Source organism: Cibotium barometz, chromosome 31 (genome assembly GCF_041138505.1).
Source record: "Cibotium barometz isolate CiBa-2024 chromosome 31, ASM4113850v1, whole genome shotgun sequence".
NCBI classification, from domain to species: Eukaryota; Viridiplantae; Streptophyta; class Polypodiopsida; order Cyatheales; family Cibotiaceae; genus Cibotium; species Cibotium barometz.
This window is the reverse complement of record NC_141076.1, coordinates 42295945-42312479: the sequence shown is the minus strand read 5'-3', so window position 1 is coordinate 42312479 and position 16535 is coordinate 42295945. Positions and strand designations below refer to the sequence as shown.

Sequence of the window (16535 nt, the reverse complement as noted above, 5' to 3'; positions counted from 1 at the left end):
ACCCTGCATTGGAGTGCTATGTGACACATTGGCTCTACATCAGTGCACCATTCATCAGTAGGATTTACCTTTTTAGGAATATTTGTCGTATGTCGTGGCCCCATTGTGAGCCCCAGTCCGAGACATATCAGGCACGAGCTATGTAGGTTAGTCTCCACAGCCATAAAGAGTTTGTTCAGTCCTCTTACCCAATTCGAGAACTCATCAGCTAGTGCATGTAGAATAGATTTGCATTAGTGCATGTAGTTGCACACTAGACAGGCCTAGGGGCTAGCCTATGACCACAAGCTTCAGCCGACAGCATTATATGCCTAATAGTATCAGTCAATAGCATTAAAGGCTTAACGGTATCGTCGGCCAGCACTGGTTATCATTCGGCCAGCACTGGTTCTTAGTCGACCGGCATCTTGGTCATCTTCGGTAAGTCGGCCAGCAGTCTGGAGTCAGCCAGCATATAATTAATCCAAAACAGCAGCCAGTCGTGGTTATAGTCCAGTCGGCCAACATATGAAGCCGACAGCACCTGGACTGAACCAACCAGCATCCTTGGGGATATAAAAGCATCACTTACATCCTCATTTATTCATTCAGGTATTCCGGTATTCAGAAAAATTCAGAAAAGCCACGATCAGTTCCAAGCATTCCCAGGTCTCCACGAAGGGCATCTTCAGCATTCAGCCAGCATATGTGCATCCCTTAGTTTTGGGGTTTAAGAAATTTCAACAATTGGAGGTGAAATTAGGTGAAATTGACCAAGAAGTCAAATTTAGGGACTGATACACAATCACAAGAAAAGTTTCATCTATTTCATTGTTTCGTCTTTACGGGTTTTTTAAGAAAATTGAGATGGAGAGGAGAAGAAAGTGAAGAGGAGAAGAATAAGGGATTTTTTTAACAAATTTGGAAAAACTCTCAAAGTTGGGCAAAATGGTGTTTCGGTGGGGAGTGTTTCGTTTTGTTTAGTCCGTTTCAATGTTACGTGGTCCGTATTAAACAAAACGGTTTTTCATGTGACTATGACTTGGAGAGGCTTCGCCCTCGCACCAACTACCACTACTCCCCATCAAAACCCGCCTTGAAGATTATCCACACCATGGACAAGCTGTGGCACGTCACTTAGCTTTAGGATTGTCTCATGGAATGCTAGCAAGCTTGGAGGCGCCTTATGCAAAAGGCGCAAGTCATCTGTCAAGATGAAGCTTCACAAGGCCCTAGTGGGAGGGAACCATTGATGTGCTCATGATTCAGGAGCATCACCAATAGCCAGCCAAACGCATCATTATGGGAAGGTTCTTCCCGGCATGAACCACACCTATTCGCCCCTATAGGAGATATTCACATTAGTAGTGGAATTGTATGTAGGTGTTAGGAGTTATTGTGCTAGAATACTAGGCATTTATTAGCACTCCTTGAATGGTTTATAACCTTACTGGCACCTCCCCCTTTTATAGGGACACTTGGCACTTTGTTGGACTCCATTTGTCCTTTGTATTAGGGAGGTCTTTTACTTTTGTTAATGACATTCTCTCACCTCACTTACATCAGAGATTCCACCGCCAACTCGACTTCCTCTTTTTGTGTGCTCTTCAAGCTTTTCATTCCTATGCTATCGATTGCTCCCTTTGCTCTTGCTTTGCCAACATTTGGTATCAGAGCGATTCAACCTTATGGCTGTGGTGCTGTTGACTAGCGTAACCAAGCGAAGGTGGTGCCGTGTAGCAAGACAGTGAAACGGGTGGCTAACAAGGGAAGCACCATTCGGTGTTGCTGGGGCGACGAGAAGCCAACAAGCGAAGCTGCACAGCTAGTGATGTTAGCTAGAGACTGGCTCCTAATCACTCATAGATTTGTAGCCAGCTTCTTCCATGCTTGGGGTGCCCTTCGCCCAGCATTGATCCAAAACCCCCCACCCACGGAGGACGTCCGAGAGCACCAACCCATCGCCATAAACCCTCTCTTCCACCTCCCTCGCCCAATTGGGGATAGATCTCACTTCTCCTGAGACAAACTCTGTTCCAGTCTTGCCCGGACTCTGGGGACCTGGAGGCGCTTCCATCGTCTCCTTGAGGAGACCCAGCATGAGCACCTCCTGGATCTGCGCAATGCCTCTGCCACATGCCTCGACATCGACTCATCCTTTCCCCCCAACTGGCTTTCACCCTCCCTGCTCACCCTCCAGAGGATGCCTGAATGGCTTCATTCTCGAAGATGGGGGTCCCTCCTGATTCTCGGCTTGGTGGGAGGCACTTAATCAACCTTGGAGGTTGGTCCCCACAGGAGCCTTAACTGTTCCAACAGTTTTTTGATGGCACTACTCCCATTCCCCTTCAGAGAGTCAGCATCATGGGCCTATGGGACAGGCAGTGGCACATCCACAACAACCCCCCCCCCCCCCCCCCTTCTTTTGAGATCATGGGTGTCACATCCTAACACTTATGGCTTTGGGTCCTGGGAGACCATGCTCTTGGTGCATGACCATTGGGACCACAGTGAGTGGAGCTGGCACAACACCACCTCCTCTCCCGATGACCCCCCCATCTCCTTCTTAGAGTACTCAACCAGACTGGGGCGTCCGATCCTTCTACAACAGATTGACAGCACCCCACTGCGTCCCCCCACTACCAGGCTTGGGGGATCCCAATCACCTTCCTAGAGGATTTCTGGCAGCGCCTTTGGCGCAGTTTCTGCCACTGAAGCCTTGCAGTAGGCACCTGGCTAGCGCTTTCGGGATGGCCAGCAACTTGTCGCAGATGCAACAGCCCTGATGAGTCCCAGCAACACTGCCTTTGGGATTGCCCAAAGGCCCAGCAGGTTTGGTGGCCCATTCTCTGCCTCGTCACTTCAAACCCCAATACTTCAGGTTTGGAGGCTCAGCAGAGAGGGGGAAATGGTAATTGGATAGATATGCAAGAAGCAGTTATTATACTGCTGCGTGTCCACGAAAAAAGTAGGGGAGAACACTGGAGACTTGGTGCTTTTCAGGTCTTAGATGCGCACAGGTAAGGGGTTCCCATGGGTCAGGTCGTGGGCTTGCAGGATATTGCTGCTGTCTAAAAGTGATGAATAGATGGGTGGTTTGGTCTACAAGGGCTGGAATTTGGTGTGCATCCACCATGGGAGGAGCACACAGAAATTCATGCTTGTGAAGAACTTACTGTAGGCCCAGCCCGTTCTATTCGTACGGCTGTGGGATAGCGGATCAAAGCCTTACTGACGCCTATGGTCGATTGTGTGGACTCGCGTGTGCATAGTGACCTGCTTGGAGAAAAGCAGGTATCTTGCTGCAGGCGAGAAAAAGCACGGGGCTGTAGCATACTGAGCAGGCTGCATGGGGCTGTAGTGCACAGGGCAGACCATATGGGGCTGTCGCACTCTGAGCAGGCCGCGTGGGGCTGTAGCATGCTGGGTAGGTCATACAGCAGTAGGCCCGTGTGCTGGGCTGACCATGCAATAAGCCGTACACACTGCTGGGCATAGCACTCCTACAGGGCTTAGCACTCCTACAGGGCTGTGGATAGAAGCTCAGCTGAGCATGCCTTTTCTGCAAAAAGCACGGGGGCTGAAGTGACGTGAACTTGTGCTGCTGCCCCCGCCTGCCCTCTGTTGCCTCCGCCTGCTCCTTTGCTGCTCCCGCCTACCTCTGCTGCCTTCGCCTGCCCTTCTGCAACCCCCCCGCCTGTCCCTCTACAGGCTTCGCTAGCCTTTCCTCAATCCCCACCTGCCCTTCGCTAGCCTTTCAGTCCCCGCCAGCCCTTCAGCTGCCCCCCGCCTGCCTTCACCTGCCCCTTTTGCTGCCCCGCCTGCCCTTCAGCTACCCCCACCAGCCCCTCTGCTGCCCCCCGCCTGCCTTCGCCTGCCCCTTTTGCTTCGCCCACCAGCCCCCCTTTTGCTGCCCCGCCTCCCCCTTTGCTGCCCGCCCCCTGCCTTCTTCAGTCCCCGCCTGCCCCTTTGCCCTTGCTTCCCCAGCTGCTCCCCGCCTTTGCCCCCCTTCCTCTGCTCCCATTTTCCCAGCAGCTATTTTATCTGGATTCAAGTCGGCCGCCCAACAAGACGAGCTCACCTCTCTTCAGCACGACATTGACCTTGAGGTCCAGACTACCCTTGTTGCGAGAGTTTATGGTTCCCACCCCTCTCGTTCGCAAGCCCGTGAATGGCTTCTAGCAAGTCTCCCTTCGGAGCTGATTGTGCACTTTCAGGATACTCGTTTACTTGGTCGAGGCTTCTTCCAGGTGGACTTTCATTCTTCAGAAGCTACTTCTCAGGCTTTGGCTAGCAGCCCCTTTCCTCTTGGTCCTAGGAAGATTTTCTTCTTTCAGTACCAGGTGGGCTTTGATCCAGTGGTGGAGGATCAACGCCTTACCCCGGTCTCACTACGGTTCCCTGCTCTTCCTCGGTCCTATTGGAAGCTTTTAGCTTCCATAGGGGCATCCTTTGGCCAGGTTCTAGAGGTACCAATCCTCCCGAGCTCTCCCGCCTCAGCTTCCGCGGCCGTTACCGCCACTCTTGATGGTGTACCCCGGGTCCTTGTGCTTGTTCCTAATGATCATGTTATGCTTCAGAGACATGACGGATCTCATTTCCGCCAGAGGATAGAGATTGCAGGCAGACCTAAGTTCTAACCAGTGTCGGATTTGTCGTCGAGACAGGGTCACATTGCTAGAGCTTGTCCCAGATTGAGGGGCCATGCTAGGAGGCGGCGTGGTCCTGCCCATCAGAGGAGATGCCGAGACTCCGGCTGCTCCTTTGCCACAACAGACCACACAGCGTTGGGTTGTGGTTAGGGATGGCAGGCACCCTTGGACCCCCGTACCTGCCCCTTCACCCACACCCCCTGTGGAGCACCCTAACCCCTATGCAGCTCTTGCCTCACAGGATGTTGATCCTTTTTTGGAGGATGAGGCCTTGCAGGCACATGATCTGGATCCCTCACAGGAGGATGCTGCATTACAGTTACAAGATGATTGCACCCTTGAGGATGATGTTGCACATTCGCATTGTCATGGTACCTCTCCAGTTCTGAGGACTAGCCCTACCTTTTCCCTGGAGTGGGAGAGAGGTAAGGTTTACATCGTCAAATTTTCCCTCCCTTACCTATGCGAGACATACTTCCACCTCTAACGGGGGTCCTTCGTCGACCACAAGATCTGGTCGTTCCTACTCTGAGTCTTTATGAGCATCGTCTCTTGGAACATTCAGGGTCTTGGGGGTTTTTTCCCGCGTCAACGGAAACAAATTGTAAAAACCCAGCTTCATTGTGAGTCGCAGGTGGACCTATGGATATATTGCTCTTGCAAGAGCATAAACTGGATGCTAGTCAGTGTGGGAGACCAAGCAAGATTCTCTCGGGACACACCTTTTGGTCACCGGCTGTTGGTACCAAGGGTGGTGTTTGTATCTCTATTTCAGTTTTGATCTTGCCTTGCATCATTCGACATGGTGCCATTTTACCTGCGAGAGCGCAATGGATCCTTCTTATGCAAGGTACTACACGCATTGGTATTCTCAACCTCTATGCTCCTAACCATAGAGGTGAGAGGATTGCCTTTTGGAAATCTCTCACTACATTGATGCCTCTATTGGTGGGGATTTTAACATGGTTGAGATGCCAACGGATAAAAGAGGTGGACATGAGGGCTTGGTGCATCCTCTTGAAAGAGCGACTTGGGAGAGGTTTATACTCTCCATTCATGGTAGAGATTGTTGGCATGAGGATGACATTTTGAGGAGTCCATCCACTCTTCTTTATTCATGGTCTAACAGGAGAAGAGATGTAGGATGTATCTATGCACGGTTAGACATATTTTATGTGGATGATTGGGTGCTTGACAGAGGTGGACATACTTTGATTGCTACAGGCACCTCCAAATCAGATCATTGCCCAGTGGTTTTATGTATTAGAGATCCGAATTGCCATGGATCAGCACCCCATGTACGCATCCCTGATCATTTGTTTTCAGATGCAGAGCTATCGCGTCGTATGCTTGATATTTGGAGATCTCATGACTTCTTACGGGCCTCTCAAAGCCTGGCCTCTGCTCTCTGTGATATTAGTGACTTTTATCACACATGTGCCCTGTCTAAGAGGCAAGAGGCCTTGGACTTAGAAAGGGCTATTAGACGTAGATTGGTTGCCTTGCAGAAAGAGCACGAGAAACATCCTCATGCTCAATGGGTTTCAGATTCTTTATGTACTGTTAGAGCAGAACTTCATCACTCTCTTGAGCAGCGCGCGGAGTACCGTTTCCATGCCCAGGAATCCTTTTGGACACAGATGGGTGGCAGATGTAACAAACATTTCTTTGCTTCTCACGGCCCATCTTACGCCAGAGAGAGTGTAAAGCAGTTGCAAAATTCACATGGCACTCTTCACTCAGATCCTCTTATGGTTAGACAGATTGCCACCGATTTCTATTGCCAGCTTCTTAGTGCTGAGCCGCATTCTGATTTGAGACACAGGGCACAGAGGAAGGTTTGGAATGCATTGCCACATTTGATTACTGAGGAGATGTGTGCCGCTCTGGATGCCCCTTTTTCTATGCAGGAGTTCAATCATGCTCTTCATGCCTTACCTCATGGTAAGTGTCCAGGAGAGGATGGCCTCTCCCTTGTTTTTTTCATTTCTTTTAGGGATGAGATTGGGGTTGAGATCACATCGGCTTTGCAAGAGATGTGGGACACAGGTTCTATGCCTTCTTCTCTCACTGAGGGGGCTTATTTATCTTATTCCTAAGAGCGGGGATAAGACATTGATTGGCCAGTGGAGACCTATCACCTTACTTGGGATTGCCTATAAGATTCTTGCTAAGGCAGTGAGCATTAGGTTGCAGCCAATTTTGCAGGATGTTATTCATGATACCCATAATGGATTCTTACACGGCAGGAGCATCTTTGATAACATTTTCTCGTTTTGGGAGGCTGTCGAATGGGCTAAAGCGAGCAATCAACCCTTAGCCATTCTGCTCTTGGATTTCGAGAAGGCCTATGATAGAATGGATTGGGACTTCCTTGAGGGTACTCTTAGTCATATGGGCTTCTCTCAGAGATGGATCAAGGGAGTTTCATGCATGTATCGTGATGCCCACAGTAGAGTCCTTGCTTGCGGTGATAGAGGAGAGCGGTTTCAGATTTCTCGCTCAGTACGACAAGGCTGCCCATTAGCCCCTTTATTATATATCATAGTTGCAGAGGCCATGAGCATCTTTCTCCACTCCACTGCTAGTATTTCAAGATTGAGGTTGCCTCTTCGTAATCATGAGGAGTTGGTTGACTCTGAGTTAGCTGATGACACAGCCCTGTTTTTGGAGGCTTCACATATATGCTTATGTTCCTTCTGGGTAGCACTAGAGGAGTTCTGTTTGGCAGCAGGGGCACTCATTAATTGGCACAAATCTGTTGGTTTTTGGGATGCCAAGTTGGGATTGATATTTCTCCTGCACAGCAGTTTGCTCCAATACTTACGAGTATCCGGAAGAAGCTCCTCCATTGGAGCTCCAAGAGATTACATTTAGCCTTCAGACCTTTGATGGCTAATCAAGTTTTGCTTGCCTCAGCTTGGTTTATTGCCTCTTGTTGGTGCTTCTCTCGTGCGTGCATTGGCCAATTGCGGAGATTGATCCGCAATTTTCTCTGGTCAGGCTTGGATGGCACCTCAGACACTATTGCCAAGGTAGCTTAGCTCACAGTTATTCAGCCCAAAAGAGAGGGGGGCTTGAATATTATCAATCCGGATGTTCAATGCAGGGCGTTGCTTTGCAAACTTGTGGTCAGAGGTTTCCGAAGCACTGAGCCTTGAAAGGATTTTTTCTTGTCTCAGATTTCAAGATGTACACCCAGGGTCAGGAGAGACTGGATGCCCAGCACACGTTTTTTGTTCACAGAGGCTCGTATTAGGGCACCATCTTCCCCTCTTACTGCAGCCATTGTCAGAGCATGGAGAAGCATGATATATTTTTTGCGACAAAGGCTTTCTATGTCATGTGCATGATAAATGCCATGTACCTTCTCAGGGCTAATCCAGAGGAAGGCAACCAGAAAAAGAGCATGAGAACCAGAGTTGGGGCACAAGGAGCAAAAGATTGGACATGAAGCAAAGCTTGAAGAAGACCCAGAAGGAGTTGTCGGCTGCAGGGAGGGCATCGTTGACTGTACCAGATCAAGTCGGCTGCAACAGGCACCTCAATCCATGGAGAAGCGCAGCCCGACCAGCAATATATGTGCTTCAGGCCCAGTCGGCTGGTCCGACAATCGTCGGCCAGCTTCTACATTGCTCAAGAATACTATAAAAGGCAAAGTGTGCCCATAGTTGTATTCATTCAACTCTTTAGGAGTTGGGTCCCTAGTATAGGAATGTTTTGGTGATGTTCACCTTTTCAAGAAGGCAGCCAAGGGCTGTAGATGTAGGTACCTTTTTGTACCATCAGAAATATACTGAAATTCCAGCCATATCTCTCTCTCTCTCTACTCTCCCTTCTGTCTGCGTTTTTGCATCAGCATGTTTCCAGTGGTATTTAGGGCTGAAAGAAGACTCCCAGAGCTTCCGCACGTTACATCCTAGGTCTTTGGACGAGGCTAACCGACAACCTATTATGTGGAACGAGTTCATTAGGGATGAAGCTGGTCGGCCACTTGGTGCATCTCGTTATATGCAATGGTCAGGATGGGAGAGATGTGCATACACAGTTCTTGCTTGGAATACCTTTAAGAGTCTTCCAGAGGATCGGAGAGTTGCATCCACTCAGCATCTTAGGGGCTCTCGCATTCGTATTGATCAAATTGCTGCAGCTATTCCGCATGAGTGGCTTTCTGGGACCTTTCACGGAGACTATCATCCGAGTTGGCTGGGAGTTTTTTCGAGGATAGACATACCTCTGCAAGTCATTGCTCTCCCGAGCCAGGAGGATACAAATTGCCTCATTTATTCTATCATGCCTAGTGGGAGATTGAGGAGATGTAGTATGGAGGAGATCATCCCAAATACTAGGCTTAGTCCAGTGAGGATTGTTGGTCGCTCGGGGAAGCACTGGTATATTGACCCTTCTCCTCATATAGTGACTCATGGCTCTTTGTGTTTGTGGCTATATGGTGGCAGTCCTATCAGATATCTTCAATGGGATCCAGGAGAGTAGGAGTGGATTGATGCCTTCGATCCTTTGAAAAGCCTTCCTTTCTTCAGTTTCACTGTTCGGAATGCCACGCTTCTCCTCACTCGACAGATGCATAGGATCCCTACTCTCAGGCCTCATTGGGAGAGCTATGATATTTCTCCAGTGATACAACGCAGATATTGGCATAGACTTTGACACTCATACAGAAGGAGCCAGATCTCTCATTTCTTTTGGTTATTCTTACATGGTGGTCTCCCCACCAATCAATGGAGATCAGTTTTCGGTGTAGCACCTTCCTGTCCTAGATGTGCGGCAGATTCTGAGTCCGTACAGGAATGCAGCATTGCACAGCAGATTTGGGGTCCTGTAGTCCAACTTATGGGCAAACTGAGTGGCCGAGCCATGCATGTGACTTGGGGGGGCAGTTGCTTGGCTCTCCCAATCCGGTCCGTAGCTTTTTTATGAGGGCAGTGGTACAGATTCTGCTTTTTTCATTCGTAGAAGTATTGCCCAGCATGGTTTATTGCAGGATGTTCCTCACTCTGATTATACACCCCCTAGACAGAGGATTGACACCAGTTGGGAGATTATTGCCACTATTACAGCATGGCAAATCTGGAGAGCTAGATGCACGAAGGCTATCGAGAGTGTCCAGATTTTTGGGTCTCAGTGCTTTAGTACTATATGGGGTGATATCATCCACACTCTTATGGCTACTTGGGCTCGCATTTAGGGGCCCTCTTGTTGTGCGCAAGCGAAGCGTGTGATATTTATGCAGGAATGGGACCATGGCATCTTCTTTTCCTCTAGTACCACAGGTCTTACATGGCATCATGATGCTCCTCAGTGGTTGAAATCACCTTACATATTGGGGTGATTCTATTCTTTTCTGGCTTATAGCTGTGATTGTTGTATGTTTTCCTCATACTTAATAGAAGTCTCTTTCTGGAAAAAAAAAAAAAAGCACGGGCATAAAGCCACAAATAGCATGAAACATGTTAAGTTGTTTTTATAAACGACAAGTGGGGGCTAAAGATGGAAGCTCGCTTTTATTTAGTAAGTTTGTCATTTTTTAAGAAGCGCCAATCTCAGCCCCTTACATATGGACGTGTGGGCTAGTGCTTGGGCATAGGTTTCTGCAAAAAAAGTGCCATTACTTACTACAGGTGCAGGGCGACCATCTCCTTCATGTGAGGCGTATGCTAGTGATCTCCACACACTCTTTGGGGTTGCTTTCTTGGCTGAACATTGAAGTGGTGCCGCGATAGCTGTGGACACAATGAACAGTGGGATTGACCTCATAAGCAGCAGGTTATAGACAACTTGTACGTGATGTATTTTTTACAGCAACTATCAACAAGCTTAATCTATGGAATCTGTGGATAGTAATGACTTGGAGTCAGTGAAGCCACTGTGATGGCTTGGACCCTATCATCTGCCTGTTGTTTTGCAAGAGGATGATTGAGAAAGTGTGGTCCAGAACCCCAAGGGATTGGACACTGTTGAACCAGAAGTTGAGGATTCAGGAACCACAGTCCCGAGGAGCACGGGAAGGCGAACATTGTTTTTCACTTTGTGCTGGGAGGTTCTTGCTACTTGGGATTCAAAAAAGAATCCGCATGTTATTGCATGGGTCCAAGAGTGGCTTGATAAAAGCTGCTTTCATAGAGCCAGAGTTTTGATAGAATGTTTACTCAATCTAAAATGTAAATGTAACTTGGGAGAATGTTGCTTCAACTGGAAATTCTCTTCTATGAGCCATGACCTCAAATGTAGGATGGAGGCAATTTCAGATTTTGGTCTAGCTTCGTCAGAGTTCGGGAGTCATCATGTCCACATCGTGGGATCTCCACTAGCTCTCAGACCTAGACTTGAGGCCTTGGACTACTCCGTGCTTACATCCAATGGGTGTGTTCTAGTGGTATGGGACTCTAAGGGCTTTGCACGTGAGCCATGTCTCTAATGCTACTATCCCCCTGTGCTCGGGGTTGAACCTGAATGGCTCTATGGTTGGGCGAGCTTAATCGCATGGTCTACAAGCATGGGAGCTTTACACCCCCCTCAATACCAAGTATATTATTGGAGTATTTTATTTGTACAATGTTCCATGGGCTACAAAAGCCAGATTTACCATAAATGATACAAATACCAAACACTGTTTGTCGGACAAGAATTCCGTCAAAGAAGACTTTCAACAATTCCCCGTCACTCACTAAAGAGAAGCAAACACGTCCCTCGTGTTGCGAGTCCACATACGACACTGGTGTGCCCATACTGGGATCCACACACTCGCCATAAACAGGCTTGAAAAACTACGATAGCAAATACTCAGATCCACAAACTGGCCATAAACAGCAGGCGCAAGAAACTGGGATCCCGGACTCTCAAATCCACAAACTAGCCACACATGGGCACAAGAAACTGGAGAGAACCATTTCGGTGGCCAAATGGTGACACAGAGACAACAGGCTGCTTCCTTCTGCACCTGCAGCACCAGACCCTTATTCACTAGAAAGGAGGGCACAGTCATTTGGCATTACAGGCCACTGGTTTGGCTTTGCCGCCCCCTCCCCCTCTCATGTAGCCTTCCTCCGAGAGCGGTCAGGCATGGAGGGAGCCCCCCCTTCATTGTTTTTGTCTTCTTATTGTCATAGGCACTATTGTATCTCTTTTAACTAATAGAAGGATCTATTCCTTGAAAAAAAAACAATAAAACATAAAAAGATATATGACTCCACACTTTAAATGGACAAAGCCCCACGAAATCTGGTGAAGACAAATTCATTGCAACTAACTCAAAGACAAATTCATTGCAACTAACTCGAAGGGCATTTCACAAAAATGGCACATGACCTGTAACCTTATTGGCGTGAAGTTAGGTTATATCCTCACTTTGGAAGAAAACACCAAGCTTTCACTCCAACTTTGAGGTCAAATGGTGGAAGGTGCAGGAGAGGCTCCTGAGGCAACATGGTAAACCACAGCTATAAGTTTGATTGTGGGATATCACAAAAAATTCTAGGACCTCTTGCATGCAAGGCAGGCAGGCAGTGTTGAGCATGGGACAGCTCTTGAGTTGCTAAATCAAGAACCGTCTCAACAGAGCTAAACCAAGCCAAGTTTGAACTACCTCTGTAAGGCTTCTTGAATGCGTTGCAACATAGGAATTTTACAATACTTAATTATCATTAAACAATGTGAGAGTATAGTGTTTTCCTTGCACGTGGGATCATGGATATTAGAGAGAGACACCTTGGGTTCACGACCATTGAGCATTTTCCCTATCTGTCTCGCAATCAATGTTTTCCCTGTTCCAGGAGGACCCCAAAGGAGTAGACCCTTAACAGGATTGATCCCCAACCTGCACTAAGATTACAAACGTTAATGTTTCTATATACACCACATTGATCAAGACCACACACTCAACCCCAAACCAAAACACCAAGTGACTGTATGCTTACAACTTACAACTGATACACACGGTACAAGTAAACTCACTTTCGTATGACATGGGCTGGAAAGACCCTCGATGCAAATGCTCTTCGAAAAATGTCTTGAAACTCAGCATCTAGTCCACCAATGCCTAACTTCTGAAAATTGAAATCTTTTTGCTTGAAGAGGTTGCTGTTAGTGCCTCCTCGTTGATTGACAATCTGAAAAACCAGTTTACTACTCTACATCAGATCAATCATTTAACTCCCCAACCCTTTACTTAAAACCCCAAACCCGTGCCATCACCACATCACAAAGCACAAGCACAAACTTTTCTACCTTTATGCCAGAAGTCGGAGATGATTCAAAAAAGAATGATGTTCCACTGGCCAGCAAGCCTCTTGTAGCAATTTCAGATTCAGATTGGTCATCAACAACTGTTTGGTTGACAGTTAAGGTGTAGTTTGTTCCCATAAAGTCCAAAAGCACCAGTTGGCCCACCGTGAAAATCTACAAACAAACAACACGAGTTACAACCCAAACACTTCAAAGAAAGAGAACACAAAAAAGTGGCATTAAAATATAAAAACTTGGTTAAACACGTCACAACCAATGAGTAACAACAAGATTCAATGAAAACACTTTTCTTGTAAATGATATTGCAATATGTGTGCTCACATTACAGATGCTAGAAAATCATGGTCAACCACTAGTGAATTCTGGTAAGATGCTCCTCATGTTGGAAATCAATGCTTCACCCTCATTGTTACTGGTACCAGCTAGCTCTGTTTTGTAAGGCCCCCTTTATGAGGAGAAACCGTTTTGTGTTTGAGAAGCAGACTGTCAAAAGTGACTAGAACAATCGTCTATACTCCAAACACCGCAAATCATTAAGCACAACCTGAACCAAAGGCAAAAAGGTTTCCCACTTACTTTGTTGGTCGTGGACGCAACATTTCAACACATCAAAGGCTGCCTGGTGTAGATTTTGGTCTCGCCCCATCAGTCTATGGATGAAAAGCACTAGAGAAATTAAGTTTAGTACCAAAAATATCAAACAATCCTCGCCAAAAATATATAGTATATTTAGCATCTGGATCTGGTACAATGGTACACAGAAATCCAAAAGCAAGGTACCAAAACCTAATGAATAAACAGGGGATATCTTTGGCAATGGCATTGGACCGACACAGAGTGAGCATGACAATTTACAGAACGTGTCCACAATGGTTAACCATTGTGTATAACGATTCCCGATGCTTAGAGGTAGGTTTGTCATGAAATCCATTAGTATCACATGGAAGGGTCCATATCACTTCTACCGGCTTTCCATGGAAAATCATCATTTTTTGGCAAATCACACAATGCTTCACGTAAGTAAAGACGTCTTGGCCTCATTTTCAGCCAATAATAGTGCCGCTCTAACTTCTCCATGGCGAAATTCACCCCGCGAAGACCACCAGTAATGATGTCATGCGCGTCGTGAAGAAAGGGTTGGCGAAAACTGTTCAAGACATGTAGGCGTCTTCGTAAGTGAGCCACCCATCATGTACCAAGAAATTGCTTGGCCTTGTGGGTTCTAATGCTTGTGCCCATGGTGTACCGAACTCCTCAAAGTTGGCATACATGTGTTTCATGTCATCTAGGGAGAACCACCCCTTTCATGCTGAGCACATCAGCCATTGCGCTGACTTGTCAAGAAGGTACTATCATGCCGCCAAACTGCTGAAATAGCCGACTCCAACAATGTTGGCATTTGCTCCTTCCACATGTCGCATTGTTTCAAGCCAACGAAGTGCCTCGTGAATCGTGATCCATGCGAACCACAAAGATACACGCCCATATAAGAAGTGTTTCCAATGCTTTGGGATCTAGATCATCACAAGAAGTTCCGATTCGTAGATAGAGTAATTTCGCTCAACGAAATTCAGCTTACGGCTCATGTAAAGCAATAGGATGACCATTTTGTTGTGACACCGCACCAATGGCAATGTTGCTTTTGAGGAAGACACCCCCCCCTCCCTCCTTGCGGCGGGGCACGCGCGCGCGCGATAAAGTTTCACAATGCGGAAGAAAAACATAGGAGGGAGGGAGAGGCGCAAAGAAAGAGACATCAAACAATGAACATCTTATTATGTAGCATGAGGCTTTTACAAAGGCAATACCAGCCAACAGATGGTGTAGAGAACAAGTGCCTGTGAATGAATGAACTCGATTGAATGCGATGAGGGAAAGTGACCTTTATAAAGGGAGGCATGTAGCTGGCCGATTGCCCTCAAGGAGCTGGCCGACAGTAGCAAAAATACCCCCACGACTAGTAAATCCCCACGACTGAGAGAAGCTGCCATCCAGGTCCTCCTTGGCTTTTGCAGCCTTGGGGACACTAGAAGTATAGAGTCATCATCCTGCCCTTCTTTGAAAACTTGGTCCTGGCCTAGGCTGTACCTTTGGAGAGAGGGAGAGAGACATTAGACAATGAACATCTTATTATGTAGCATGAGGCTTTTACAATGGCAATACCAGCTAGCAGATGGTGTAGAGAACAAGTGCCTATGAATGGAAGTGACATTTATAAAGGGAGGCATGTAGCTGGCTGATTGCCCTCAAGGAGCTGGCCGACAACAGCGAAAATACCCCCACGACTGAGAGAAGCTGACCATCCAGGTCCTCCTTGACTTTTGCAACCTTGGGGACACTAGAAGTATCAGAGTCATCATCTTGTATATGATCATTGCCCTTCTTTGAAAACTTGGTCCTAGCCTAGGCTGTACCTCTGGTCTTGCAATCCTTGGCCAAATGAACCTGCTTTCCACAAGAGTAGCAGTGACACTGTCTTGTTTCTTGCACTGTACCAAGTGCTTGATCCTATCCACTAGGAGGGAACATTACCTGCTGTGTAGAAACAAGGACAGATTCCTCCTCCAAGAGGAAACCCATATCCACAGCAATAGCACACCTCCGCAAGCAAGCCTTTGTGCCACCGATGATCTCACCAATCTCCAAAACTTCTCCAACAAACTCCAACGCCACGAAAGGTAAAGACCCGATTAGCCCCCTCTAAAAACAAAGGTAGGATTGGACTGTAGCAAACAAGCCCTCGAAAAACACCCACGAAGTATGTAGAGCCGCCGAAGAAGAGGCAAGCTGTTAATGCCACTAGTCGGGAGCGCTCCACACGTGAAGAAGACGACCAACTACAGTCCAAGGCTGGGAGAAAACGCATCACCCACGGGGAGTACGCAGCCACCTTGAAGAAACGCAGCAAGTTGATTAAAAACGCAAGTACCTCTCTACTCCAGAAAAAAAAACAGAGACCTTCTTGCAGGAGGGGGGACCGTCGTGTGGATGCTGGTATCTAAGCGACTGATACCATGATAAAGTTGCACAATGCAGAAGCAAAACATAGGAGAGAGGGAGAGAAACTGAGAAAGAAAGAAAGAAAGATATATTAAGCGTATACTAAAGACCCAATGGGTCTATGAGACCAAAGTGATACAATAATGTCCATGGCATATCTCATCATGGAATGGAAAATAAAACAGAAACATAAACATAGCTATCTCACTGCGGTGAATACAAAACTGTCCATGGACACTCATCATGAAATACTAAGAACATAGAAACATGAGAGCAATGAATATCTTATTATGTACCGTGAGGCTTTTACAATGGCAATACCAACCAGCAGATGGTGTAAAGAACAAGTGTCTATGAATGAATGAAATGGATTGAATGTGACGAGGGAAAGACCTTTATATAGGTAGGCATGTAGCTGGCTGACCGCCATCAAGGAGCTAGCCGAGAGCAGCAAAAATACCCCCACGACTCTGAGAAAGTACGAGGCACCAATAAAAGGTCCAAATCCCCACACACAGTGAGATGCACAAAATTCTAACCCCTCCCCCACTTTTTTTAGCCCCCCATATTTTTATCTCTCTTTCCCCCCCCACCCCCCACCCCACCCCCTGCGCGTTCTCTATGTTTCATTTTAAGATTTTG

At 47.3% G+C, this 16535-nt stretch overlaps 1 protein-coding gene across 2 annotated transcripts in view; it reads right to left on the bottom strand.

The window, feature by feature from the left end:
- NSF (AAA-type ATPase family protein) overlaps positions 1 to 16535 on the bottom strand; it is a 62967-nt gene that overhangs the window by 20387 nt on the left and 26045 nt on the right. For both annotated transcript variants that reach the window (XM_086825142.1, XM_086825143.1), the window contains exons 5-7: positions 12876 to 13046; positions 12603 to 12757; positions 12357 to 12465 (exon numbers count right to left, since the gene is read on the bottom strand). In XM_086825142.1, coding sequence (XP_086681268.1) covers positions 12357 to 12465; positions 12603 to 12757; positions 12876 to 13046 — 435 coding nt within the window. The remainder of the gene's footprint in view (positions 1 to 12356; positions 12466 to 12602; positions 12758 to 12875; positions 13047 to 16535) is intronic.